This window comes from Polypterus senegalus, chromosome 2 (genome assembly GCF_016835505.1).
Source record: "Polypterus senegalus isolate Bchr_013 chromosome 2, ASM1683550v1, whole genome shotgun sequence".
Lineage (NCBI taxonomy): Eukaryota > Metazoa > Chordata > Cladistia > Polypteriformes > Polypteridae > Polypterus > Polypterus senegalus.
This window is the reverse complement of record NC_053155.1, coordinates 150,732,695-150,760,523: the sequence shown is the minus strand read 5'-3', so window position 1 is coordinate 150,760,523 and position 27,829 is coordinate 150,732,695. Positions and strand designations below refer to the sequence as shown.

General features: G+C 37.1%; 1 protein-coding gene and 1 long non-coding RNA gene across 2 annotated transcripts in view; one reads left to right on the top strand and one right to left on the bottom strand.

Annotated features, from left to right (window-relative positions):
* The window catches only part of LOC120523476, a 64,068-nt gene that overhangs the window by 26,917 nt on the left and 9,322 nt on the right, over positions 1-27,829 (top strand). The gene's annotated exons all lie outside the window — the stretch shown is intronic.
* Positions 12,874-17,279, bottom strand: LOC120523475 (G-protein coupled receptor 183-like). Its single transcript, XM_039744816.1, has 2 exons — positions 17,200-17,279; positions 12,874-15,234 (listed from the first exon to the last, which is right to left on the bottom strand). Coding segments are annotated over exons 1-2 (1,056 nt in total). The 5' UTR covers positions 17,202-17,279; the 3' UTR covers positions 12,874-14,180.

Below are 27,829 nucleotides of genomic sequence, written 5' to 3'. Positions count from 1 at the left end.
TAAAGCTGTCTCACTTCCATTTAAGACTATAAAATGACATCAAAAATTCAGAATCAATGTCTCCATGATGGGACAGTTAAGTTTGTGAGCTGGAATGTTAAAGGCCTGAATCACGAATTAAAGAGAAAGAAAGTATTCTCTCACCTAACAGGTTTAAACGCTAAAATAGTATTTTTACCGGAGGCCCACTTACTAAGCAAGGACCACTTCCGGCTGCAAAAGGACTGGACTGGCCAAATGTCCCATTCTAGCTTTACAAAGAAAACTAGAGGTGTGTGAATTCTCATACATAGAACAGTCTCATTTGTAACATCAATGTCGTATGTGATCCTGAAGGGAGATATGTGATGGTCATGGGCAACTTATTTAACTGTAAAATGATTTTGATAAATGTTTATGCACCTAATGTCGATGATAAGGAATTCATGCAAAATGTATTTGCATCCATTCCCAATGTGAACACTCATAAAATTATAATGGCTGGGGACTTTAATTGTGTTTTAAATCCACTCTTAGATAGGACTCTTGTCATAGAGGGGATGACATCTAACACTGCAAAGACAATTACACAGTTTGTAACTGACCACAACTTATCAGACCCCTGGAGGTTTCTAAACCCAAACTCAAGAACATATTCTTCTGACTCACCAGTACATCATTGCTACTCAATAATTAATTATTTCTTTATAGATAATAATTTCTTGCCCATGATTAAATCTTGCAAGTACGATGCTATTGTTATTTCTGACCATGCACCTCTGATCTTGGAGCTAAAGTCACTATGCCCCACACACTCACCTCACAGGTGGCATCTTAACCCGCTTCTATTAGCAGACGAGAACTGTACTGAATTTATATCCAAACAAATCAGTTTCTTCCTTGGGACAAATACATCCTCAGAGGTTTCTGCAGGAATACTCTGGGAAACTTTAAAGGCCTTCTTAAGAGGACAGATTATTTCATATCTTTCCTACAGGAATAAATTAGAAACCAAGAAAGTATCAGAGCTAAAAAACTAAATTACTAGAATAGATGAAGAACATGCCAGGCTTCCAAGCGAGGCTCTACATAGGAAAAAGCAGGCTTTGCATTCAAAACTCAACCTCTTGACAACTAAAGAAACTAGACAACTAATTTATAAATCCAGACATCATTACTATGAACATGGAGAGAAAGCTAATAAGCTTTTAGCTCAACAAATCCACAAGCAAGAAGTTTGCAATGCAATCCCAGTAATCACCAAAACAAACAGAAATAAAATCATTGACCAAAAAAATATAATGTGCACCTTTAGAGACTACTATAAATCCTTATACTCTACTGAGTTTAAAGAAGACAACACACAATCTAATGCATTTCTGGATACATTACAAATACCACAATAGATACTTTTAGTGAGAAAGAACTGGATAAACCTCTGGCGCTATCAGAATAACTAGATGCTATAAAGTCACTTCAAGGTGGGAAAGCAGCAGGCCCTGATGGTTATCCTGCAGAATTTTATAAGAAATTCTCCGCTCAGCTAGCTCTCCTCCTATTAGCAACATTTACAGAAGCTAGAGACAATCAAATTCTACCTCAAACTTTTCACCAAGCATTAATCATCGTCTTTCCTAAACAAAACAATTGAACCACTGGTGGTTCACTGTTGAAATTCTTATTAGATAAAAAGGGGATTATCAGAGAAGGACTGGAGCAGAAAATTTCTCTATATGCAGATGATGTGGTACTGTATATATCACACCCACAAAATTCTGTGCCTGCAGTCTTAATAGCACTTACAGAATTTCAAAAAATCTCTGGTCTCAGAATTAATTTGAATAAAAGAGTACTCTTTCCAGTGAATTCTCAAACATATAATAATAAATTGGACACCCTACCTGTTATCATTGCAGATCAGTTTAAATACCATGGGGTAAACATCACAAGTAAACATAAAGCTCTATATCAGCAAAATTTCGCTGTCTGTATGGAAAAAATTAAGCAAGACTTGCATAGATGGTCAACCCTTTATCTCACTCTAGCTGGAAGAATTAGCGTTGTTAAGATGAATATTCTTCCTAAACTTCTTTTTTATTTCAAAACATTCCAATATACATCAATAAATATTTTTTTAAGCAATTAGATTCAACAATAACCTAATTTATTTGGAACTCAAAACATCTATGTATCCAATGATCGACCCTACAAAGACCAAAGGCAGAAGGTGTGATGGCTCTACCCAACTTCCAATTTTATTACTGGGCAGCAAACATACAAGCTATAAAAACCTGGACACAAATAGATGGACATACACAGGCTTGGTCAGCAATAGAAATACAATCCTGCAGTACTTCTTTATATTCCCTGCTTTGTGCCCCAATAAAAGCAAGTTATCGTCAATAACTAACAACCCAATTCTGCTTCACTCACTCAAAATATGAAACCAATGTAGAAAGCATTTTAATATGGAGAATCTTTTATCTGTGGCACCTCTGCAGGAGAACCATTTCTTTCAAACATATGCAGTTTTTAATATCTGGAAAATATTTGGGATTAAATTGCTTAAAGATCTTTATATAGACAACATCTTTGCATCCTGTGAAAAATTACATTCCAAATTTAACCTTCCAGCTACACATTTCTTTCACTATCTTTAAATTTGGAACTTTGTTAAACAGAACCTGCCCGATTTTCCTCACCTTGCACCCTCCTCCATGCCGGAAAAAATATTGCTCAATTTCAAGGACTTAGACACCATCTCTGCAATATATACAATTATTTTACAGTTCCTCCCTTTCAAAGATCCAAGAGGACACTGGGAAAAAGATCTCTTAATAAATATATCAGAAAAGGAGTGGAAAGTAGAAATGCAGAGAATTCACTCAAGGTCCATATGCACAAAGCATACAATTATTCAACTTAAAATTATATATCGAGCACATCTGTCTCGACTAAAACTGTCCAAAATGTTTCCAGGGCAAGATCCAACCTACAAACGCTGCAATCAAGTCCCAGCCTCACTGAGTCACATGTTTTGGGCCTGCACCAAATTAACATAATTTTGGACCAAAATGTTTAAGTGCCTTTCAGACAGCCTTGGACTCACAATCCCTTCTAACCCATTAACAGCTGTGTTTGGGATTCTTCCAGAGGGGCTTAAAGTGGAGAAGGACAAACAAATTGTGATTGCATTCACTACACTGTTGGCACGCAGACTTATTCTGATAAAGTGGAAGAATCCTAACTCTCCTCTTTTAAGTCAGTGGGAAACTGATGTTTTATACTATTTGAAATTGGAAAAATCAATTATTCAGTTAGAGGATCTGTACAGAATTTTTTTCAAAACCTGGCAGGATCTAATCAATAATATTTTAGAATAAATTCAACATTTCGACTTTTTTTTTCTTCACTGTGTCCCTAATTCATTTTTCTTTTCTCTGTACCCTAATACTCTTTCTTATGACACTCAGACAGTGGACTATGACTCGTCTTTTCACCTTGACTTTGACATCTGACCACTTCTTTTTCTTTCTGGGCTCTGTGTGACTTTCTGAACTTGGCTGTGAATTTTTGAGTACCACTCCATCAATTTCCTTTTGTTGCTCATTTCACTTCACTGAGTAAGACCTCCACTTCGCATTCACTAAAGTTTTTTTTTCCCATGCTTTTGCCATTTTCTTTTCACAAAACACTAAACCTAAGAGGCTATTTATATTGATTTGCATATTCAAAGGGGCATAATTCTGTGAGGAGTCGAGGTGGAATGGCAGGCACATGCATGTGTGTTACATTTCACGCTGTACAAATTGTACATGGGACCCCAGGTTTATCCAAAAGTGTTTTTGCATGTAGTATCCATGTCTCTCATGATTAGGGCTGAAATTTGAGCACTTATAGCCTTTTCCTGTTGTGGAAGGCATTTTTGTGAACTATTGTCAAGGTCGTGTTCTGCTTTTCTAGGGGCATGGCCTCTGGGGTTGTGACCTCAAATTAACTGATCTTATCGAATCAGTGGAAAAAACCTTCTAATTCTCTTTGTGCTTATTTTTCATATCTTGGGTGGTTTTCAACTTCTTGCCTGATTATTAACTGTGATTTTTACCTCTTGCCTGGATTTCGGTTGCTTTTTTTAATTTTGCTTGTGTTGCCTTTAACATTCATTTTTACCTCAGGTTTAACTCAGGAAACCATTTATCTGTTTTCCTGCCAGGTTCAGTTCTAATCTTGAGGTGTTGCTGTTTTAGTTTAGTCAATTATATGTTGGTTGTGAGGCTCTCAGTTTACTTAATGTTTAAATCTGTATGGAAGTATTTTAGTTGTTGAGAAAAATGTCAGAGGTTATCTCAATGGTCTGATGCCAGTCGAGGGAGACAAGGCAGCAGCATTCAATTGTATATTTGAATTTTTTTGTGACTGAAAGGTGTGTGAAATTATAGGTTTTACCCATCATTAGCAGGAAGGGGACAGACACTATTAGTTAGGTTTAGTTAATGATTAGTTAGGGAAGTCTACACACCCACAGGGAAATTCTCGTATGGCCTCTCCATAATTTTTATGCCAGAAATGCAACTATTGCACACATACACCAGCTTAACAATAATCATTCAAAATGAAAAAAGAGGTTAAAATGTTAAAAGAATGAGAAGTATCAAAGAATTGAACATGGTTGCTTAAGTTTAAAGGGTGCTGAAACTCCAGGTTGAGTGAGTTTTGCTTTGCCAAAAAAAGTTTGCTTGCTGAACTTCTGCCTTTCTAAGCATTTCTGATTTTCTGCCACTGGATTCTCTAATGAGAAAGTACTATTCATTTATGTTAAAAGCCTGTCACACAATTCCTGGTTCATTCAGTGAAGGAATTATTTGTGTCATTTGTCTGTGACATGTTAGGAAAGTTACATCAAATTAAGCAGGTCCAAATATAGGCCAGCATTATTAATTGGTTAAGTCTCCAGGCTGTCTTCTTCTCAAATTTGTAATTGTTACTGCATCTGTACTACAGATTTACAACTAATAAATGGGTTTGATGAATGAAATGGAGGTGTTGTGCCTCATATGCTGACCCACATTGGTGGGCCTGACAAATGTGCTACCAATGGTTCACCACATGTTGACAGTTGCATGTTCATTTAGTACATAGTAAAATGCCAAAAACAGTCAATCGGACTTGGCAGAGGTACATAGTTCATCCAAAGAAATGTTCCACATCACACAGAAAAAGGGTTTTGATTAATTATATTATCATACCTGCAAAGGTGTCATCAGAGGACTTTCAAAATTAAAATTAAAAAGCCCTGTTTAGCTCAGTATTAGAAAGTAGTAATTCCTTCATTCTAAGTTAACTTTTTGTCGCTTGGTCAGGTGTGAGCAAGAAAAAAAGGTTTATACCATATTTTAATATTTAACTCTCAGCCTATTCAAATTACAATGTAGCGGTGCTACTGGTGATTAAAACTTCAACTCCCAGCAGTCCCTGCAGTGGCTCTTATTCGTCATCTACTTAGGGTTCTGGGGCTGATGTGTACAAGGAGGCCAGTGATACCAAAAAGGAGAAGTATTCTGTGTCTGAAGTTCCTGTCTGTCTACCTTCCGTTCTAATACCTGTGGATTCCTGTTTTGTCCTGATTGTCTCTTGTTTTGGGCTATGGTCTGTCTGGAGTCTTCCTGCACGTGAGGACTGTCCGAGGATTTGTTGCCATCCTGTGAAGAAAGGAGCGCTCCTGATCCCATTCATCCGTCTTCATTTCATCAGGAAATACCGGTAGGACTTTAGAATCTTTACATTCCCATTCAACGTGCTGATCTCTGGACTATGTACCTCCATCATTGCATTTCATCTGTTGTTGTTTTCCACTGACTTTACAGTGAGTGTTTATTGTTGTTTTTTTGTTTATTGTACATCGCTGTAAATGGATGGGGTGGGATCGTTGTTTCATTTGTTATTGTTTAATACATTCTTTATTTGCTATTTTATTACAAGTGGCTTTTTTGTCTCTGCTTGTGAGTGCGTGCGGGTCAGACCAAGGCTGGGTGCGTCCCTGGAATCTCCACCAAAAAAATAAATAAATCTCTGTCTCTTTGACAGTGTGAATCTTAGTGGCACTGGACCGCTACAACAATAATGCTGGAAATAAATAAAATATTTTAGGGCTAAGCTTACTACAGGGTGGCATATGTTATTTTTTTAGCTCTGTTACAGAATGTGTGTGTTTGCTGGAGAGACCACTTTTCTTGTTATTCTGAACAGTGTATTTTGATTGTCAAGTTGTATATTTGTACAGAGTCCTTTGAGTTGACATGTGAGGGATTCTTGTAACAATATCTTGTTGCAAATGCTTCCATGAAACGCACAGTTAAAAACACCACAACTGAGCAAAGCAGTCCATCACCATACCACCCCAAAAGCTTTTTCAATTAATTTAAGATAAAGTGAATGTAAGCAAATAAACAATATGTTTTATTTAATGGATATAAGTTTTTTGTAGGGCTGGTAGCGAGTACATTACCATTGGAGTCTGTTTGGATTTTCAGGAAACATGACCACAATCCCAGATGCTGAAAAACTGCCATGGAACCCCAGCAGGTTTAAGTGTGTAGAGAATAACAGCGGGTTTGTGAACATGTAATGAGAGTAAGAAGTGTAAATGCCTCAGGCTCGTTTTCATGTGTTTTGGGCCAGACCAAACAGATTGCTGGCACTGAAAATCAAGCAAAATACCATTAACCTTCACATGCTGTCGCTAAAGATCCCCCTGTAATCAATGACTAATTTCTTGAATTCTACTCCAAATTGTTCTCTAATTCTTCCAGAATCTGACCTTCCACTCTGATGTAATTTCTCAATAGCCTTCCTTTTCTCCAACTGTCGGAGAATCTTAGGTGTTTTTATCTCCCTTCCTGAGGTTAGGAGGACCCTGCTCTCCATGAATGTTAGCAAAGCACTTGGTTTGGGTGGTTTGCCTCCAGAAATGCTTTCTACATTTTGGAACTACCTGGCCCTCCTGCTTTTTGGCATGTTAAGGGAAGCCACCTCTGTGGGTCATTTGAACCCAGCCATCAATATGACTGTTATCACTCACTTTTTAAAGCAGGGTGAAGACCCCTCCTTACGTCATAGCTATAGACCCTTGTCTGTCATGTACACTGATGTAAAATGATGCCAAGGTCTTAACATGGCAATAACAGAAAGTCATCTGTAGTCTAATTCATCCGAATCAGGTTGGTTTTATTCACTCTTGTTTAGCCTCTGATAATGTGAGAAAACTCTTATATATTGTCAGTGCTGACCCTACCACTTTCTCATCCATCCTCTCTCAATGCTGAAAAAGCCTTCAATTACATGTACTGGCAATTGTTATGAATGGGTTTGGCTGAGTCTATATCAAACTATTTAATAACCTATACTCATCTCCCTGTTTAGTTATGCTGACTAACTGAAAGACTTCCCATTCTTTCAGAATCAATACAGGGGCCAGGCAGTGATGCCTGTTTTCTGTCTTGTTTTCAATTTATATTTTGAGCCATTAGCTATGACTGTGACTGTGCATGATACTCATCACTTAATCTCTACATATGCACATGACATTCTTGTTTATCTTGATGATGCCCCTCCTGATATGCTGTATGTTTTGCTTTTATTTAAGCTCTCTGAATCCTTATCATACTATAAAATGAACTGACGAAAATCCTACATTTTACCTTTCAATAATATCTGCCGTCGTGCCTCTTTTCTGTCTTTCATCTTTATATTCATGAAGCTCAGATATTTAGGAATTAATACCTCTTCTTCACTCATGGACACAGCTTTCCATAACTACTGCCATGTACTGTTGTAAATGACATTCTGATATCCTCTGATGAAGGAAACTCCACTGTAATTATGTTGTTGGACTTAAGTGCAGCATTTGACACCATTGACCATTCTATTTTACTGCACAGGCTAGAAAACGATGTTGGGCTTACAGGCTCCGTGCTCGCTTGGTTCAGTTCTTATTTATCAAATCGATTCCAGTATGTACAGAAATGTGCAGACAGTACTCCATCATTATACACAGAAGTTCAATATGGTGTCTCGCAGGGCTCAGTACTGGGACCTTTACTGTTTTCACTTTACATGCTTCCACTGGGATCTCTCATTAGGAAACATAATGTTAATTTTCACTCATATGCAGATGACACCCAGTTATACCTTTCATTTAAATCAAATGAAGTTTCTCCGATGTTGTCTTTAATTAGTTGTGTTAGTGAATTAAAGGAATGGATGAATGAGAACTACTTGTCTTTAAATACAGATAAAACAGAGATGTTAATTGTTGGAGGGAATGACGCTGATCACAGCAATATTTTGTCGTCATTTAACTCAGTTGGAATCCCAATTAATTTTACTGAATCAGCCCGCAATCTAGGTGTTATCTTTGACTCTAGCATGTCATTTAAAGCACATATTACAAAGTCGTCCAAAACATGTTTTTTCCATCTTAAAAATGTTAGGAAATTAAGGCGCTTTCTAAATAAACAGGATTGTGAGAAATTAATTCATGCATTTATCTCTAGTAGGATTGACTACTGCAATGCGGTGTTCACTGGCTGTTCAAACTGTTCTTTATTCAGCCTCCAGTTAATCCAAACTGCAGCTGCAAGAATTATTACAAGAACAAGAAAATATGAACACATAACCCCAGTTCTTAAATCTTTACACTGGCTCCCAGTTAAGTTTAGGGCAGATTTCAAAATCCTCCTTTTAACATACAAAGCATTAAATGGCCAAGGTCCGGCTTACTTGTCTGAACTTATCATGACTTACAAACCTGAGCGCACATTAAGATCTCAAGATGCTGGTCTGCTTATTATTCCAAGGATTAATAAAATAACAGTGGGAGGTCGAGCTTTTAGTTACAGGGCCCCTAAACTGTGGAAAGGTCTTCCTGCTTCCATAAGAGATGCCCCCTCGGTCTCAGCCTTTAAATCTCGGCTGAAGACTCACTACTTCAGTTTAGCATATCCTGACTAGAGCTGCTGATTAACTGTACATACTGCATCTCTGTTGTTAGTCATTAGCACTATAACATAAGTAACATGATAATTATATTTGAATACTAACCCTCACCTATTCTGTTTCTTTTCTCGGTACCCAAATGTGGCCATTGGTGCCACGGCCCACCTGCCAAGTTGTTTGCCTGCCTATGGTAAAGTCATCCCTGATGGAGGATCACAGGAATCATGGGAAAGAGGGGTCCTTTCATCGGAGCAACGTTTCAGCCGTGGCATGGCCAAATGGGGAGGCAGCTAGATGGATGAGGTCTCCAGGACTCTAAAAATATCCAAACCTAATTATGTCATATCATCTACTGTTAAACCGTACTTCTAAAATTTTTATTATTATGCTGTATTAAGTAATTGTTCTGTTCTGTGTATTGTATTGTATTGACCCCCTACTTTTGACACCCACTGCACGCCCAACCTACCTGGAAAGGGGTCTCTCTTTGAACTGCCTTTCCCGAGGTTTCTTCCATTTTTCCCTACAAGGTTTTTATTGGGAGTTTTTCCTTGTCTTCTCAGAGAGTCAAGGCTGGGGGGCTGTCAAAAGGCAGGGCCTGTTAAAGCCCATTGCGGCACTTCCTGTGTGATTTTGGGCTATACAAAAATAAACTGTATTGTATTGTATTGATGCAGCTGTCTTTATAAATAATTGGTCTAAGCTCCCTTTTCCTTTTAAATTTTTTAATTACTAAATGCATATTGTCATTGTTTTAATTTTGTTATCTCTATGTAACTCCATTTTAAATGGAATGGAATATTGGATGCAGGTTAACATCATACCCAGGACAGGGCAATTGGAGGTTAAAGGCTTCTGGCATTTACAGGATTTGAACAGGCAACCTTCCGATTGCTGGCACAGATCCCTAGCCTCAGAGCCACCATGCTACCTTAACTGTTAAAATGAGTTTTACAGATAAGTCAATTAAAATGAATAGGAAATATGTTAATTAGGAAAATGGTTAGAATGAAACCTGCAGCCACAGTAGTGCTCCAGGACCAGAGTTGGAGACCCTGCTTTACTCTGTAAAGCATTCTACAAACTTCTCCCTCTAGTTTCACTCTGGTCCAAATCTCTAACACCACTAATTTTCCCTCTCTCCTGGCACAATATAATTAGGAATGTTTAATTTTACTCCAGGAATTCCAGTTATCAATGCACACAACATAATATACTTCATAGATTTTACTCCACCCTCGGAAACGTCCAGCCCAGTGTGGCTCTGTATGTTATTGTGAGTTCTGATGGACTCACATCCATTCAATGAAGAATCCAAGGTTCCTACCCTGAGGTGTCTTAGATCAGCTCCTGCGTGGAGGGAGGAGTGTTATCCATAATATAAAGATGTAAAGTTATATTTTCTGCAATTATGTTCATTGCATCACGTGTTATTACTAATAATAACTGAACAGTTCATTTCTTAACAGCTAGTGCTGCAGGCATCATAGTTTAATTGTGCCCAACTGGAAAAACACAAAGGGAATAAAAGGGCAATAGAAGATGCCAGGGAGCCTATGTATTCATCTGCTACCACCAAATCCCCAAATTTTCAGATGCTGAAGACAATTTGTGACCACGGCTCACTCAGCTTACTACAGCTCCTCGGTAAAATGACTACTGGACTCAAGAGAGACCACAAGCGTGCCTTGGCTTTTCTTCATATGCGATGCCTTTGGTAATGTTACCGGGGTCTTGGCACACCTACCCAAGTCATTCTGCATTTAACAGTGTTGTTCCCTTCTTGGGCCTCAAATCTTTGAGCCTTTGTGTTATACACTGAATAATTGAAATTTTTTACCTGAAGTGGAAGTAGCCATACAACTAACTGTATACATATTAGATTCCAGCTGCCATCAAATGTTACTATACATTATCTGGTTAGATAATATTTTATATTATTTTTAGCATATCAACTGAGTAGAATCACATTTATTATATAGTTTGTATTATTTATTTAGACCTAGCAATAGTTTTGTATATATTTGAAATGCTTTGATTTCCCCTTACAATCAATAAAGAATCTATCTATCTATTGTGACAGATTGAGGGCGCTGTCGTCCCCTTGAACCCTCAGACTAGATGCCAGACACCAGGTAAAAGTCCAATAATTGAATTTATTAACACAATAATGTGCACAAAGCACCCTACACTCCACAATACTCAAACAATAAACCAATCCTCCACTCCAAGACGCATTGCCACCCTTCCACCCAGCTCAGCTCAACTCTGGGATCTCCCACAGTCCTTTATATAGTCCGTGACCTGGAAGTGCTTCTGAACCCTTGCCCATGTGACTTCCTAGCACTTCCAGGTCAGATGAAAACTCTTTTTTTCCATCCCGAAAGTATATCATTCCTTGTGTCGCTGTGACTATCTATCTATCTATCTATCTATCTATCTATCTATCTATCTATCTATCTATCTATCTATCTATCTATCTATCTATCTATCTATCTATCTATCTATCTATCTATCTATCTATCTCATACTGCTTCAATAATATATTAAAGTTAACATATACAGATTCATACAACACTCTGCCCTTAATTATATTGAGGAGTGCTGTTTTATTTTTAGTAGTTAATAAGCAGTAGTTGTCCATGCCACTGGTTTAGGGTGGGGTTGTAACTAACTTTTCATTTTAAAGCTAGAATGCTGCCCTAGACTTATCATAGATAAAACATCTGGCGTGCATCAACAATTTTACTTTGGTAAATGAATGATTTTCTTTTGTTAAAGTGTGTTTTTGTAATGGCTTGTATTTTTTTTCTTCCTTAATGTGCTTAGGCTTAATGAAGCATTTCCATAGGTAGAGTGGCAATCGAAAATATGCATGCGCTCATTTATTTTTAACAGAGTTACTGGGGGGGGGTTAACTGCCTCATGATTATTTTATCATTTGCCAGAATGGGATGATTGGCACAGCAGGATGACCAACCAGCAGAAATGCTTTAAGCAGTAGTCCAGCAGCTAATTTCTTATTGAATTATATTTAAAGAATCCGTTCATCCATTTTGTGAACCTGAGTTTTCCTGTTCAGGCTACTGAAATATTATTTTTCTTGTTTTGGTCTTAAAGGTTCAGTTATTGTTAACTGTAATTATAAGTTCTAAGTAAAATGAACAGCTTTGTACAGTGTACAGAAAATACTTTTGAGTTTTTATATGTTTTCTGAACCACCCATTTACTAAACCCACTCCAATTCAATTCTAGCGTCATGGTGTGCCATGGAACACTGGATACAAATAGAAGATCCTGTGAAAAGTGTGGATTTCCATTCAAGGCAAATATTAAGTTTTATTTGTTAGATTTGGTGTCTGAAGGAGAAACCTGACCTGAATTGCACTCATACCATTCAGCTAATTCTTCATAAAGAGCAGATGTATTTAAAGGTACTGCTCCCCAGAAGTTAAGCTGCCTCAGTTGCACATTGAGAAGATCAGTAGCTAAAGAAGAGGGAGAACTAGTGACCAGAAAATGAAGAGGATGAAGGTTAGAGAGAATGAAGAAGAACGCGAGAACGAGAGAGAAGAAAGAGAGCACAGGAAGTCAGGCTCAGGGGCTAAGTTAGACCGTAACAACTATGGTCCTGTACAGTTTACAGCTTTTGAATGGTGAATCATTATTTGATTTGCCCTCCAATCGATATAACCACTGTGTGTCTGTAATAAACAAAAAGTTTTTGATTTGTATACTGTGGCCTGCAACCATTTGATGTGAGTCCCAAAGATGACCTCATCACAAAAATACAATATCAAGATAGACAGATAGATAGACATGAAATGCACTATAAAATGGATCTTTTATTTAAAAAAAACACATTTCACAGAAAAACACAAACATTTTAATGGATATTGAACAAATTTGAAATTAAAAACCAAAAATATTGGTACACCTTAACCACTATACAATACTTACTCCATTCCACATACAGATTCAAACAGGAGTTTGGTAAGCTTATAATATTTACACTATATTAATTTTCTCCTATTTTATATAAGCACTGTACAAACTCTTATTATTCCACATTTATAAACAAAATCCACCAGAAAATTAAAGAAAAACGATCTCACTCTCTCCTGTTAGAACACACAACTTGTTTCAACACCCACACACTTTCAAAGTCTTCACTCTAATGCACTTTATTGTCATAAGCAAATTCCAAAATTTACCACAATGCTTATTATTACGACTCTTTGATATCACTGCTTTTTTCATATGACCAAACAGAAAGTTCAGTAACTGAATTTTTGAAATGTTTGTTTCTTAATTTTTTTGTCATCAAAAACAAAAAAATTGATGTTTATCGTGAAGTTGATAGATATGTTTCAGACAAGCTTAGAGAAACCTCTCAATGTGTTTCAGCATAAATAGTAAGTATTGTTTCATTTTACCTTTGAAAGAATACATTTGTCATCATCTGCTTGTTTTATTATTTATAAACAGCAGTTTTACAACAGTAATGCCAGGTCAAATTCTGCACTGTAAATCACTCTCTTTTCATTACTCGTTATTGCCTCCAAGCTGGCACACTTTCATTGACTATGACCATCCTGTCCTTCTAAGGTGACCTGGAACAATTTTTAGTATTAAAAGTCTTTCTTTGTTCCGTTCAAAATAGCATACTTTAGAAGAGAAGTTCTGTCAACCTTATGAGATGCTTATAAGTCAAGTCTACCATCTCCTGAAACCTAGGTCTAGAATTAATTCTATGAGTTTCATAAGATCTTTTCCTTTAAAAAAGCAGAAATAGTAAAATGTTCACATTGATTTAAACACTAAAACAGATTCCAATAAAGTCACTTCCATTAAAAAAACAAAGAGCAAGCATTTTTCTTTCTTGACAAACTCTATATATATCAATCTTTAAAATCAGTATAAGGAAGATCAAAGTGTTTCTAAAGACCAAAATTTCCACATGATGAAAAAACTTAAAGCAGGGTGATAGATAGATAGATAGATCTTATAATTTACACTCATTTAGTATTTGCTTCACCATTCCATGACATGTCAGATGGCCTTTTTGCACCACAATATTTATAGAAATGTCATTAAAGCTGCAAAGTCCAATGAGGTACAGGTCACCACACAGGTTAGAAATCTACATTCTTCTGCTGGGCTTTCTTTGATAGGGGATTTCTTCCAGATCCTCCTTCTGCTTCTCTCTAACTGTTGCTGATGCTCTCTGAGCCCGTTTTAAGAGAAATACCAGGTGCAGAAAGGCGACTCTTTAAGATGCTCATAACTTTTTGCTTGTAGCTTTTAACTGCAAAGAAGTAGATGACAGGGTCCAATGTGGAATTAAGGTTCATAATCGATAAAGTAACTTGAAGAGACATTTTGAAGTTCTTCAGTTCTTCGCAGGAGGGTTGGTAATAAAGCTTCTTAATCATAAACTGCATAAGGTTTATGTGGTATGGACTGAAGCATAAAATAAAAGCCAGCAGAATAGAGAAGATAATCCCAGAGGCTCTTTTATTTTGTCCATATTTGCCACTCATTGTGTTCTGCTGTGCAACTTTGTGCAGTTTATGGTTGATTTTTACATAGCATGAAATGATGATCACTAAAGGGAATCCATAGCTAAAAGCACACGCGAGAAGAAGTAGGTAGGGCAGATTTTTATGCCCATCCATGCCAAAGAACTCCATACACAACCTCTTTCCATTGATGTTTTTCACCATGTTATGGAAAAGCATAGGACCTGTCTGGCAAAAGACAAGAAACCATGTTAAAACACAGATACCCTTTACAACTCCCACACTCCTAAGTTTTCTGAAGTGACGAGGATGAACCATTGCCAAATAGCGATCAATGCTTAAGCAGGTCATAAGGCCAATGCCAACATATGTATTTGTGTAAATAATGACAGCGTTAATCCGACAAAGAAAGTCCCCAAATGGCCAGTCAAACCCTCTTATGTTGTAAACAATTCTCCCTGGTAATGCCAAAACAAACAAAGTGTCTGACAGAGCAAGGTTGACCAGGTAGATTCTTGTTGAGTTGACTTTAAGTTGATTATGAAAGATGATATAAAGGACAAGAAGATTTCCCATCAAGCCAATTATTAAGATGGCTAGGTAAAAAATTGGAAATAGGACTTTGGCAGTCTTAGGGAAAATGAAGATATCGCAGGAGTCATTTTTAAAGACTGATAGATTTTCCGAGTGTGCATGCATGTCTTCAGGATTCATTCTTGCTTTACAGTTGGCAAGGAACCTACAAATGAAGAAAACCAGTGTTAGCTAATATATAATTAAACTTTTGTTTCACCAGATATAATATCAATATAGTATAACATAATATCATTCAGTGGTAACCCAGTCAAGAGGCATATTGTATCAGAAAGTATACACACAAAAATTGATAAAAAATACACAAAATGTTTTAGAAATACATAAGAGCTCCCAGAGTGCCCTGATGCCTGCTGTGCAGCGGCTCCTCCTTTTACGTGCCCCACCAATCTACTTCTGTTGCCTGGCAATGCCAATCATGGACCAATCAAGTGGCAAGAGAGACGTTGTCATGATATTTTCCCCTTCACTTACCCATCACTTCAAGAGAGGCCCACTGAATGAACAAAGTAATTAATAGGGCAGGCTGAGCTGTGGGATGCCCTCTGGACCCCCTGGACGTAGTAACAATGGAGACAATTAAATCAAACTGAGTGCCATTATGAGCAATGCTGTACATCCTTTTTCTGATACACTAACACTGAGGACTTTCAGCCAATGAATTATTCAGCATACTTATTCAGAAGTGTGTGAAGAAATGCTAGTGGAGGGTCCCTTATACCATCGGCAATATATCTGCACAATATCTCACTGTAACTGTGATGGTCAAGTTAGAAGTTTTCTTTTTCTTTAAATTCTTTTTAGTCATTCTGATGTGTGTTCAGACCAGTGTATATGTATCTATCTATTTGTACATTTATTTATTTATGGAGCTACTATAAAAAGCCAAATTTCCCTTTTGGGACTAATAATGATGAATCAAATACCAAATCAGTACAAAGGATGTGATCTACAAAGTCAGAGACACAAAACAATATATTACAATAACAATTCAAAAGGGAAGCCAAAACAAGCAAACAGCAGCATGGGGTCAACAGCAAGTGTTCATAGGTAGAACACAAGCAGAGATATCTAAATCACTACAATTAAGCAAATTCCAAAAGAACAGACAAGAAGTCAAAAACACTGGACAATAGATTTTAAAATCATGATCTAGATGGCTTTTCAAAGGGCTGTTGAGGCACAATGCTAGAGCACTGATCACAGCCAGTGTTCAGTTTTTATTCCCCAGCCTCAACCATTATGTGTAACAGCGTCCGATACATGAGGCTGGCAAAAGCAGCATGAGGTTAAAGGAGAGGCTGGGGACAGAGGGGGCACCAAAAAGAATACAGCAAAGTTTAAGGGCTAAGAGAGTTGAACGAAAAGACAGCGAGACCCCCAACAAGAATAAGTCAAATGACTTGTGTATGTTGAAAAGCTTATGCATGCTGCCACTCTTTCTCAATGATTGCACAAGCTAGATGTTGTTTCACTACTATAATGCAATCTGTGCTTAGCAATTTACCTGAAAATAAATTCAAGGTGTAGCATATAGGAAGGTATTTATTTTCTTTCTTTTGGAAAACATTGTCAGATAATGGTTTACAATTAAATATAAAACAACAAAGCACAGGTAATGATAAGCAAATCTGTCTTGTAAGATACACATAAAAGTTTCCTCTTATAAGACACCTCATCTGTCTGTTTGGTAAGTACTGTACATTTAGTGCATGTTTTAGAGTCATAGACTGGCAATAATGGATGCCAGTCTATTGAAGAGCACTTTCACTCACGCAGATACATGAAACCTGGAAAGAGAAGAGTAAGCCAGAGCACCCAGAGGAGACCCTTGAAGACACATGAAGAACACTAAGACTGTGCTCAGTTGATGAGGGTCCTAGTACTGTGCAGCAAAACACTACCCTTTGTTCTCTATACTGTCCATTCTACTCTTCATGCACTTACATAATAACTATTTTGAATTTAGAACTGTAACAATAATTAACAGTATAAATAAGCCTTATTTTATGAGAGTAATGTCCATTAACCTTTAAGAATAAAAATATCTAAAAGTTGTGACTATAGCGTGATAATGTCAGACAGACTACAATCCCCCCATATGACTTACATTTAAGTGTGGTAGATCCTGTTGTACAAACTCCTTTCTGCTCTACTGGCACTAGAGCAATGACTATGACAACCTGGTTTCACACAGATAATGAATGATATGCATATGTGGTTTCTTCTTTTTATCTTCTAATCTGCACTTGAAAAGCAGAACAGTGACTTTTTTGTTTTTCTATTAATTAAAAATATTATTTAAAGAACTTTTTTCTGTCTCTGCAGAGTAGATTGCAGATTTTCTGATTTTATAAGAATGTTTTTTTCAGTTAATTTTAGAAAGATTGGAAATCAGAAAGCAGTATCATAATATGATTTACTTTGTTGAGTTCTTCTTCCAAAAATGCAAATTGTTATATTAACCACCTGTCCATTCATTTATACAGTAAGAAATCTGAGTAAGCCTAATCCAAGTAGGGCTGTGGAAACATGAAGGCTTTGGGGTGTGACTCTAAAGTGGGCCCGAGCCCACCACGGGGCACACTTATGCCACAACCTTTATTTCTACGGGACTACTTAGTTCAAAGGGCTATCATAAAAATTCATGTCCTTAAATTAATACTGACAGCCATTCTTGGATGTACAGCTGTCTATTACAATTTTAGTTTTCAGGATACAGAAAACTGAAACAGCAGATTAGTGTTAGGCTCTAGTAAAATACTGCTGATATGATGCTTGAATGACGTGAGATGTTCCTGCTGTAACATACTCTACATGATGTGAAATATTCTTTTACAAATATATAGTATATAGCAACAATTCATTCTCTGATTTATTAACCCAGTTTAAGTTATCATGTTAATAGGTTTTAATGATTTTTCAAGTAAAGGAAGACTGAAGTTTTGAGGTAAGGTTGTTATATACATCAATCATGGCTCTGCAGAATGGTGACATGTTGATTAGCATGTGCAAATAAGAATTTCACTATACACATGCAGTAATGGCCCTGTAATCACCATATAAATGTCCATTATACTGTGCATAGACAGTTTTACTCAATTATCTGACATTGTGTTGTTTGAAATTTCATTTGTTTGTCATTCAAGATCTGTTGCAACTCCATGAAGCATAAAGGTTTGTATTTCCTGTTGTAATTAATAATCATCGACAACATTATATATATTAAAATGCCTAGAAGGGTGGTCATTAATCCTTGTGACCACTAGAGGTTTATTTTCCACAGCATCGTCCTGAGCTGGAGTTTTTCTTTTCCTCTCCTTCTTCTAACTGGCCAATCTGGATATAGCGCCAGACATTTCCTTTCTCATTTTTAGTCTTAAAAACTTAATAAATAACTGGTCTTTAGTTTTTTACTTTCTTTTTGTGACTCTCTTGATTTAACTAATACTAGCGGTGTTGCTCTGAAATATGCTAGATACAATTTGCCATGAGTAAAGCACCTATGCTACAGATCAATTCCTGCTTTTCCTAGTAAGCGACTTTGGCTTATGTTGATGGTCATCGAAAAGCACAAATTTTACAGGAAATTGTATTGTTTTGAATCAGCACTGGAAATTAGTAGGAACAGTGGAATTTCTGTATAAATATAATTTCACTCTGTAGCAGATCCTGTGAAAGTGACCTGATCTACAATCAGATTTGAATTTAACAGTTTGATTTGATACCATTACATAGTTATTGATACACTATATGCATTGAATTCTGGTCTAAATCGATCAGAGAGTGTAGAATTGCATTGGGAACCTACATACATACATGCAGACAATACTACCTATTTTGTGGTCTCAAGCAGCAACATGAATTAATACTTATTTAGCCTGTTTACTATATAGGTTAGTATTAGCAGAAGATGGGTCATCAAAGGGATTACTTAAAAATACTAAAAACAAATTGCAACAAAAACATCCTTGAAAATATAAGGTACCTAGTATCCCCATTCCTACATATGGCCACCTAAATTTCATTGTATCCCAGGCTACTCCACATGAGGGAAAATTTAGCCTGTTAGCCATGGTGCTTCAAGATTCATCCATCTGCACATCTCTACATACCATCACTTCTGTAACTAACCTGAAGTGAGGCTGCGACACCCTAGTGGTTCTTGCATTTGGACATTAAGCGTCTTTTCAGCCAAAAATTCACAGCACAGCAAGGATTTCAGAGAAATAATGAGGCAAGGAATTACAGTATATATCGATAGATCTTGGGAATTTCTGTGTAAAGAAAATGGAAAGATTGATTCAAATAGAAAGGTGAAGGAGGAAGAACACTAAGATAGCCAAGGGTAGAACTTAAGGATTTAATCAAAGTGTTTGAAGAGAATTACAGATGTGACAAAGCAAGAACAAAACGTATATATTTGCTCTCATTACCTTAACCTGGCAGGATCAACTTTTGTAGCCACTGAGGATCATGCAGATTCACTCTGATAGAAAGCACCAATAGAATGCCAAAAAGACCAGCAAGGACTGGAGTAGGAATAACAGTTTTCCTTAAGCAAGACAATGAGTGTTGTCCACTGTAGTAGGCTAGCATCCTATCCAAGGATGGGTCAAGTCTTGTTGACAGGCATTCACATATTGTCACTCAGAGAGGTGTCAGTATTAGCATGATGTCTGTCAAGTTTATGTTTTTACATTAAACATGTAAAACTAGAATGAAATGTAGTGTAGTTCCGTTTGAGGGATTGTAGAAGAGTTCTTTGTGATTTTGTTTCATGCATGGTTTGATTGATTCAACAACTTGATGAGTTGATAAATAGGATTGTTACTGGCATTGTAAAAGTAATAATGTAACAACAAATCTTAATCTTTTGATCCATATCTGTATATAATTATTACTTTTGAGTTGGAATATAATTTCAATTGTATATCCTTTGTTGTTAACCAATTATTACTGCATTTGTGAATAAAACTATAACTGTAGGCTGGTTTGATATTATCTGTATTAAATGTTGTATCACGTTTGTGCAAGGCCCTCAAATATACACACGTACTTTGGTTTGAACACACAATGGAATTACTATAAAGCAAGAAAATTAAAAAAGAAAATGTTTGACTTGGCAGTTACAGTGAGGCATTATGCAGATGTATTGCTGTTGATATAAAGGAGCCCAGTAACATTTCTTAATATAATGTGTCAGAGAGAGGACATGCAGCTTTTTTCAGAATGACACTCAGTTTTGTTTTATTCTCTCCTTTGTTACTACCTTCAGGCAGTCCCATAACAGATAAATAATTGCATCCAGTTTATCCGATAGACAAACTGCAGTGCGTCTTGTGGTCCATCTACCACAAGAGGACTCATAAAGTCCAGGACCAGTCTCTCAAAGGTCTACATAATGTAAGACGTAAGTGCCACTGGTTTGTAGTTATTAGGTAAGGAGGCGTCTGCCTTCTTTGTACAGGAACAATGCAGGTTGTTTTCCTCAGCAGTGACACTTTCTGTAGCCTTAGGGGCAGACTGAGTAGGTGACACCACAAAGTTGGTAAGCACAGGCCTTAAGAACTCGAAGGCTGAATCCATCTGGTCGTACAGCTTTTCCTGTGTGTAGCATTCTCAGTTGTCTTCTTACTTGGTCTTCAGTTATGGACAGCCCACATTGATGATCAGAGGTGGACTCCTCACTGACCATTCCAGTTGACTTGGTAGGAGTTGTAGTAGGGAGGGTGTGTGGAGACTGGTCATTGGAAGAAGGCTTGTTGTTTGGAAAGCAACACACTGTCACTGCATCACAAACTATATTAACTTCTGTGTCGACACAGTTGTACCCACAATAACAAAGTCCCTCAATATTGTCCCCATGTGACAATATCATCATTTCCCAGTCTGTCATTTGGAAGCAGTCATTCAGAGCCATTTCATTCTCCAGGCTCCACTTCCTCACTATTCTGATGGTAACAGGTTGCCATCTAGTAACAGGCTTGTAGCTTGGAGTAAGATGAATCAGGTTGTGTACAGATTACACTTAAAGGCATTCTCTTTGTGATCCAGTCAGCTTTGCCCAGATGTCCACATAGATTTTCCAGTCTCCTCTCAACCACAGTTGGGAAATATGTGAATAAGTGATTAACTTCCCAACAGTTACTATCAAGATCTATCAAGGTGGGTATTTGATGATTTGGAGATTGTAGAGAGAGATGTGTAACTTAGATTAAATAGGCTGAAACCTAATAAATAACATTTACCCTACAGTAGTTAAGATGATACATGAACACATATAGAAATCCTTAATGCAAATTTTTAAAAAATCACTGGACACAAGGGGTATTTCCTATAGTTTGTAAGCTATGTTGTCCTGTTATATAAAAATGTGTTTGGGGCAATTCCAGTAACTGGCCTCCAGTAAGTGTAAGGTAGCTTAGCAGAAGAAATTATTAAAGAAGAAAATTAAGAACAGACATGGCAAGAATGGATATTTATTAGTGAATAGTCAGAATGAGTTTCACTAATATGCTAGAACTAAAATTAAAGTCCTTTAAATGAAAAATGATTCTGTAATTCTTAAGAAAATTATGATTTGCATTTGCATTATTTAAGGAAGTTGTAACTTTAAAGGAATCAAGGACAATCCCTTTTAATAATGGCTTATTAATTATGCCCACTATTGGTTGACATGCTACTGCATGCAAGTTTTTTCAATTAACTATTTGGAATTTGGTTTAAAACACAGATAGCAATTTTCATATTTCAAAATCAGCAGTAAGATCCGCTTTGCCTCCATAAGTTCAAATTTACTAAGGTGGAAGGGGTAACACAATGTGATGCACTGTGTTACATACATGCAGATGGGGACACCCTCATGGCTCTGATACAGTAAACAATACCACTAAGGGAAGAGAGGTGGTGCTGCAGCTAACCACATTGTGTTTCCCTTCACAGTTCCCGAGGACTGCAGTCAAAGGACATGGGACTACATCTCACAATCCTTCCTGGATATAAGAGGAGCTGCCCAACAGAAGTCAGTGTCTTTTGTTTTGGACCAAACAGGGGACAAGCCAGAGAACAAGAGTACTTCAGATACACACTTTACTGAACAACCATAATATTGTTAACTGCAGTGGCCAGGATTTTGTTTTTTGTATTATTTATGCTTGTTCTTTAAATGGAGTGTACCTTTGAACCTGCATATGCCCCTCATTGTACAACTGCTACGAGATTTGAAAGTACAAGGCAGGAACCAGCATTGGATGAGGTGCACAGCATATTCTCATTCATACGGTGTCAGTTTAAAGCCACTAATTCATCTAATTTTCAAATCTTTATTAGGTGCACTATAATCAAAGTTCTCTGTTCTTCTTACCTTGACTTGAAATTGATCCGAGGTCCTGTATTTGATCTCCCACACTGTAAGCATCTGCTTTATCCAACTATGAAAGATCAGGCCAGCTTTTCATGGGTATAAAAATGGTGAGGGTGATTTCATACCCACTCCTTCATAATTATGCACAAGTATATGATATATGTTGTTAGGTGATAGACTGATATTGTTAAAGATTGAAGGCACCATACATAACAAAACTGATTTTTCAATCATATAGAAAATCCCACACATTAAAGAAGCATAGATTATTTTAACAAAGATAAGATACAATGTGAGGTACATTTCTATTTGTAGCCTGTGTCCATTTTACAAATAAAGAAATAATAAGTATTATTTCTTCAAAATCATTAAAAAAGAATCCTCTAAAATGTTATGTCAGATAAGGTAAGCCTAATGATAAAACAGTTTCATTAATGAGGCTTCACTCCTTTAAATGTGTTTTAGGGAGAGCTGCAATACTGGTAAGAAACAACTGTTTAAAATCCAAAGGTAGCTTAGCTGACTACCTTACTTCATAAGACTAGAAAGAGATCACGTCCTGTGCAAACCTGGTAACACTCTCACTCAAAGGAAGCCAGACAAAGCTTGACTGTAACATTTGTCAATTACTTGAAGAATTCTTTCTCTGTAATGTAGAGCAGTTTTGTTTTTCAGCACAATCTAAAATTAGTCGTCTTTACCACAGTATCACCTGGGGCCTCCGATTCTTTTGTTGTGTGCTCAGTTGTCAGGCATAGACAGAGCTGAGAAAACCCACAAGAAAATGAATATGGGCTGTGAAAGTGGGGCAACATTTTCTGTTTTGTCTGCACCTGGCATGCATCCTATGTCTTTAATCGTCTTTAATTATGATTGGTGTTCTATAATAAGACCTTAAATGCAAATAAAAGGTTTCTAATTCCCTTCATAGCATACTGTTTCCTCTTCTTTCTATGTGTTTCCAGCCCACAGGAGTCTTCTTTCCAGGACCTCCCACCATATCCTTTTCACCTTGTTAGTAATAATAATGATAATAATACGTTTTATTTATGTAGCGCCTTTCATACACTCAAGGACACTTTACAATTCAATACACACATTAACAAGACAGTAGAAATTACATACAAGAAAAAGAATAATGCTCATTGAAAAGATATGTTTTTAACAGAAGTTTGAAATTAATAATAGATTTTTCCTTGCAAAGACTGAGAGGGGGAGAATTCCAAATTTTATCGGCTATCATACTGAAAACTCTGCCACCCATAGTTACTAACCTGTATTTAGGTACAGTGAGTAATTTAGCGTCCGGTGGTCGTAATGCACGGGCAGGAGTGTAAGGAAGCAGCAGCTCCGACAGATAATAAACCATAAAGGGCTTTAAAGATGAGAAGAATAATTTTATATTTGATTCTTGAAAAGACTGGTAACCAATGTAAATCATAGAGGACTTGAGTAATGTGAGCAGAATTTTTAGTGTGTGTAAGCAAACAAGCAGCAGAATTCTGAACATATTGTAAATCTGTTGATATATTTAGTCGGGAGGCCATAAAACAAAGTATTGAAATAGTCCAGATGGGTAGTGATGAAAGCATGAATGAGTATTTCAGTATCTTTCACACTGAAGAAAGAATGCAGATAAGCAATGGTGTGAAGATGAAAAAGGCTGTCTGTACTATTGAGCTAATGTGTGGTTAAAAAGTAAGAAGCTGATCAAAGATAACACCGAAATTACGGACTGATGCTGAGGGTTGAACCAGGATCCCATTAATGTCAATTTTTATCCCACGGAGGGTAGAGAGGAAAGATTTGGTACCAACTAATAAGATTTCTGTTTAATCAGGATTGAGTTGTAAAAAATTATCTGTCATCCAATGATTGATTTCCCGAATGCAGTCAGTCAGCGCAACAGGTGAAGATTTTGCAGTTGCATCAACACTTGCATAAAGTTGTGTGTCATTGGCATAGCAGTGGAAGCTTAGACCATATCGACGAATAATCTCACCTAATGGGAACATATAGATGTTAAAGAGAATTGGACCTAGAACTGACCCTTGAGGGATACCTTGTGTGAGTGAAGCAGTGGCAGATTTGTATTCCCTAATGAAGACGTAATACTGGCGATCACTGAGGTATGATGTGAACCAAGAAAGAGCCGCACCAGAGATACCAATAGCTGAAAGTCGGGACAGTAAAATATCATGGTTAACTGTATCAGATGCTGCGCTTAAATCAAGGAGAACTAGAATAGCAGCCACCCCAGAATCTGCGGTTATAAGTAAGTCATTGGTTACTTTAAGTGAAGCAGCTTCAGTGCTATGTAGGGCTCTGAATTCAGATTGAAAAGACTCAAGCAAGACATGCAAGTTTAAATAATCATTAAGTTGAGCAGCAACAACCTTTTCTAAGATCTTAGTCATAAATGGAAGATTAGAAATTGAGTGATAAAATTTTAGCTGTAACGGATCAAAGCCAGGTTTTTTTTTAAACAGGGGTTACAGCAGTAGTTTTTAAATCACTTGGAACAGCACAGGTGCGGAAACTACAGTTGATAAAGTGAGAAATAGGAGTGGGAAGTTTATCAGTGCAAGCCTTAATCAGTAAAGTAGGAGTAGGGTCTAAGTGGCAAGTGGATTGATTTATCAGCATTATAAGTTGATGTATTGGGGTTAAATTTAGACAAATAAACTATAGATTTAGAAGTATAATCAGTCGACAGAGATGAGGAATGGTTAGTAGAGAAACTTTGATATGTGGTCATAATTTTTGACTGAAAATAGTTCAAAAATAGATTACAGTGCTCAACAGAGAAATAAGGATTTTTAACAGCAGGTTGACAAAGTCTGTTAACTGTATTAAAAAGAGATCTAGGGTGACAAGTACCAAAGCCAATAAGAGTGGAATAGTACGTACAGCCGATAAGGCTGTATTCCTTTTGGTGTTCAGTATAAGCCAGGGTGTGAACAGCCAGACCAGTCTTCTTCCAGAGCCTTTCCAAGATGTGACCAGTTTGTTTCATGGTACGCAATTCTGCTGTAAACCATGGAGATGTTCGGGTATTAGGAACAACCAAGGATTTAATAGGTGCATAATGATCCACAATTTGTGAAAATGTGGAATTATATAGAGATAAAATCTGTATAGGGCAAGACAACCCAGAATTATCATGGAGACAGGAAGCACCAACAGACATAGAGAAGGATAACTAATCAATGTTCTTAATATTATGATAGGTTATTTTAGATTTTAGACTTATTTTAGGGAGGGGATAAGTGAAGCTCCTGCGGTGGGTTGGCACCCTGCCCAGGATTGGTTCCTGCCCTGTGTTGGTTGGGATTGGACTCTGTGTTTGGATTCAGTGGGTTGGAAAATGGATGGATGGATGGGTGAAGCTAAATTCAATCAGCTTGTTATCAGAGATACCAATAACAGTACCAGATGTACAGGCATTCTGCGGACCAGTGGACCATACAAGATCCATCTGTCGTGAAATAAATCCTCTGTTAATGGAAATAAGGAATGAAACCGCCAAAAAGGAGAGGTCAGTTCTGAAAGTTCTTTACGGCATAATGGTGAGGACCACCAAAAACTTTATTTTCAAGAGTTTGTTACAGGCCATGGCATGAAATGAAACATACTTAATGTTTGTAAGTATAGTGTAAAGGATGAGCATGGGAATTGTTGGGCTTTCTACGTGTATTGGAAGTCACAGAAATAGTGAGGAGGGGTTTCCCCATTTATATATACAGTGGAGGGGGTACACCCGTTTCCTCCTCTTGGGTGTTGTAAACAGTGGACGAAAACTCAGACCCGACAGCAGGTGCGGTTATAAAGCAGCTTTATTTTCAGAGTCACGGTGAGAAGAGTTTCAGAAAAGCAGACAATCAAATATACATGACAGTGTCAGGGCTCTTCTGAACCCTATCTGTTGGGTGGGGTCCAGTTTTATACCCCTAGAATGCGTGATTTAATATCATTATAAAATGCAACAGTCAACACATTTATTATACACAAACCTTGAGCCCCTTTAATGTCCCTTGTAAAACTTGATTTCTTGGCTCCTTTTGTTATGGCGTTCAGATGTAAGCTAAGGGAAAACGTGATAAGGCAGACTCATGTGTGGAATGCTTAGACCTTGAGTCCTTTGCACAAACATTTTTCTGTTTGCTAAAACAAAGCATGCGTTTACATGGTTTAGTAAAGCTTACTTCTCAGACATGAATTAGTACAAGGGAATGAAGAGAACATTCGTCTTCCACATAATAGGACATGAAACATACCTAAGTTTTGTAAGTACACTGCAAGGAATGAACATGCAAAATTTCAGCTTCCCACCTATATGAAAAGTCGGAGAATTATTGATGAGTCAGTGAGGGCGTTGCCTTTTATATGTATAGATTGCATCATAGATGTTGCGTTTCTCTTATTATTACTCATTGTGCATTTCTCCTTGACACTGTTACTAATACGGTTGCGTTACTGCTCCTTTGAAAGGCAGGGTTTTACAGTTTCTCGGCTCGCCTTTAGACTTTTTTTCATCATAAGCAAGTCTATATTCTCCCTTTTCCACTCTTAAATGTTGGCAAGTGGTTTTCTCTCCTTTAAAACTGAGTGTTTAAACCCATGCCTCCTTGCAATCCCTAGGATGTTTCTACTTTCTTCATTTATGTCTTAAAACCCATGTCTGCACTTCTTCCCAGTCTTTATTCCTGTTTTCAACATAACCGTTTCTTTCATGTCTCTCAACAAAATAACTCATTTTTTTCTTATGCACACCCCACATCATTACGTTTAACTTTTCTCAGACCTCTTTCTTCACCTTATCACTGCAAACCTAATGGCTAACCCATGTATTTTAGTGTTAAAGCCATGGTAGAAATATTTATATTCTATGCCTGGCTTTTTTGCTTTTCTTCATTTCCATGGTCTCTTATAAAGATGAAATGCTAGTTTTTCTACCATCCATCACTTCAACAAGTTCCTGACTTCTTCCTATCAAGCTTTCAACATTGAGTACTGCTACTCTTAAAAGAATCTCCTTCTTTTTCCAGTCTTCAGATGGCATCCCTTACTTGCCCACTTTTCATAAGGTTCAGGCAAGGACTCTGTGCATCATATCCAGATTATGTACAACATTAAATCAAAATAATTTGCTACATATTTTTTACAGGATGGTGAAGTGGTAAGTGCTGTTGCCTCATGGATATAGCACCATGGGGGCACATTCTGTACCTGCTTGTCATCTGTGTAGAGTCTGCATGTTCACCCTGTGTCTGTGTAAACTTTTCTCTGGTGACTTGGTAGTTTTAAACTGTCACTGAAGTGAATTGGTGCAAAGTTCAGGGGTAGTTTCTGCCCAGATATGAGAGAGAGGTTC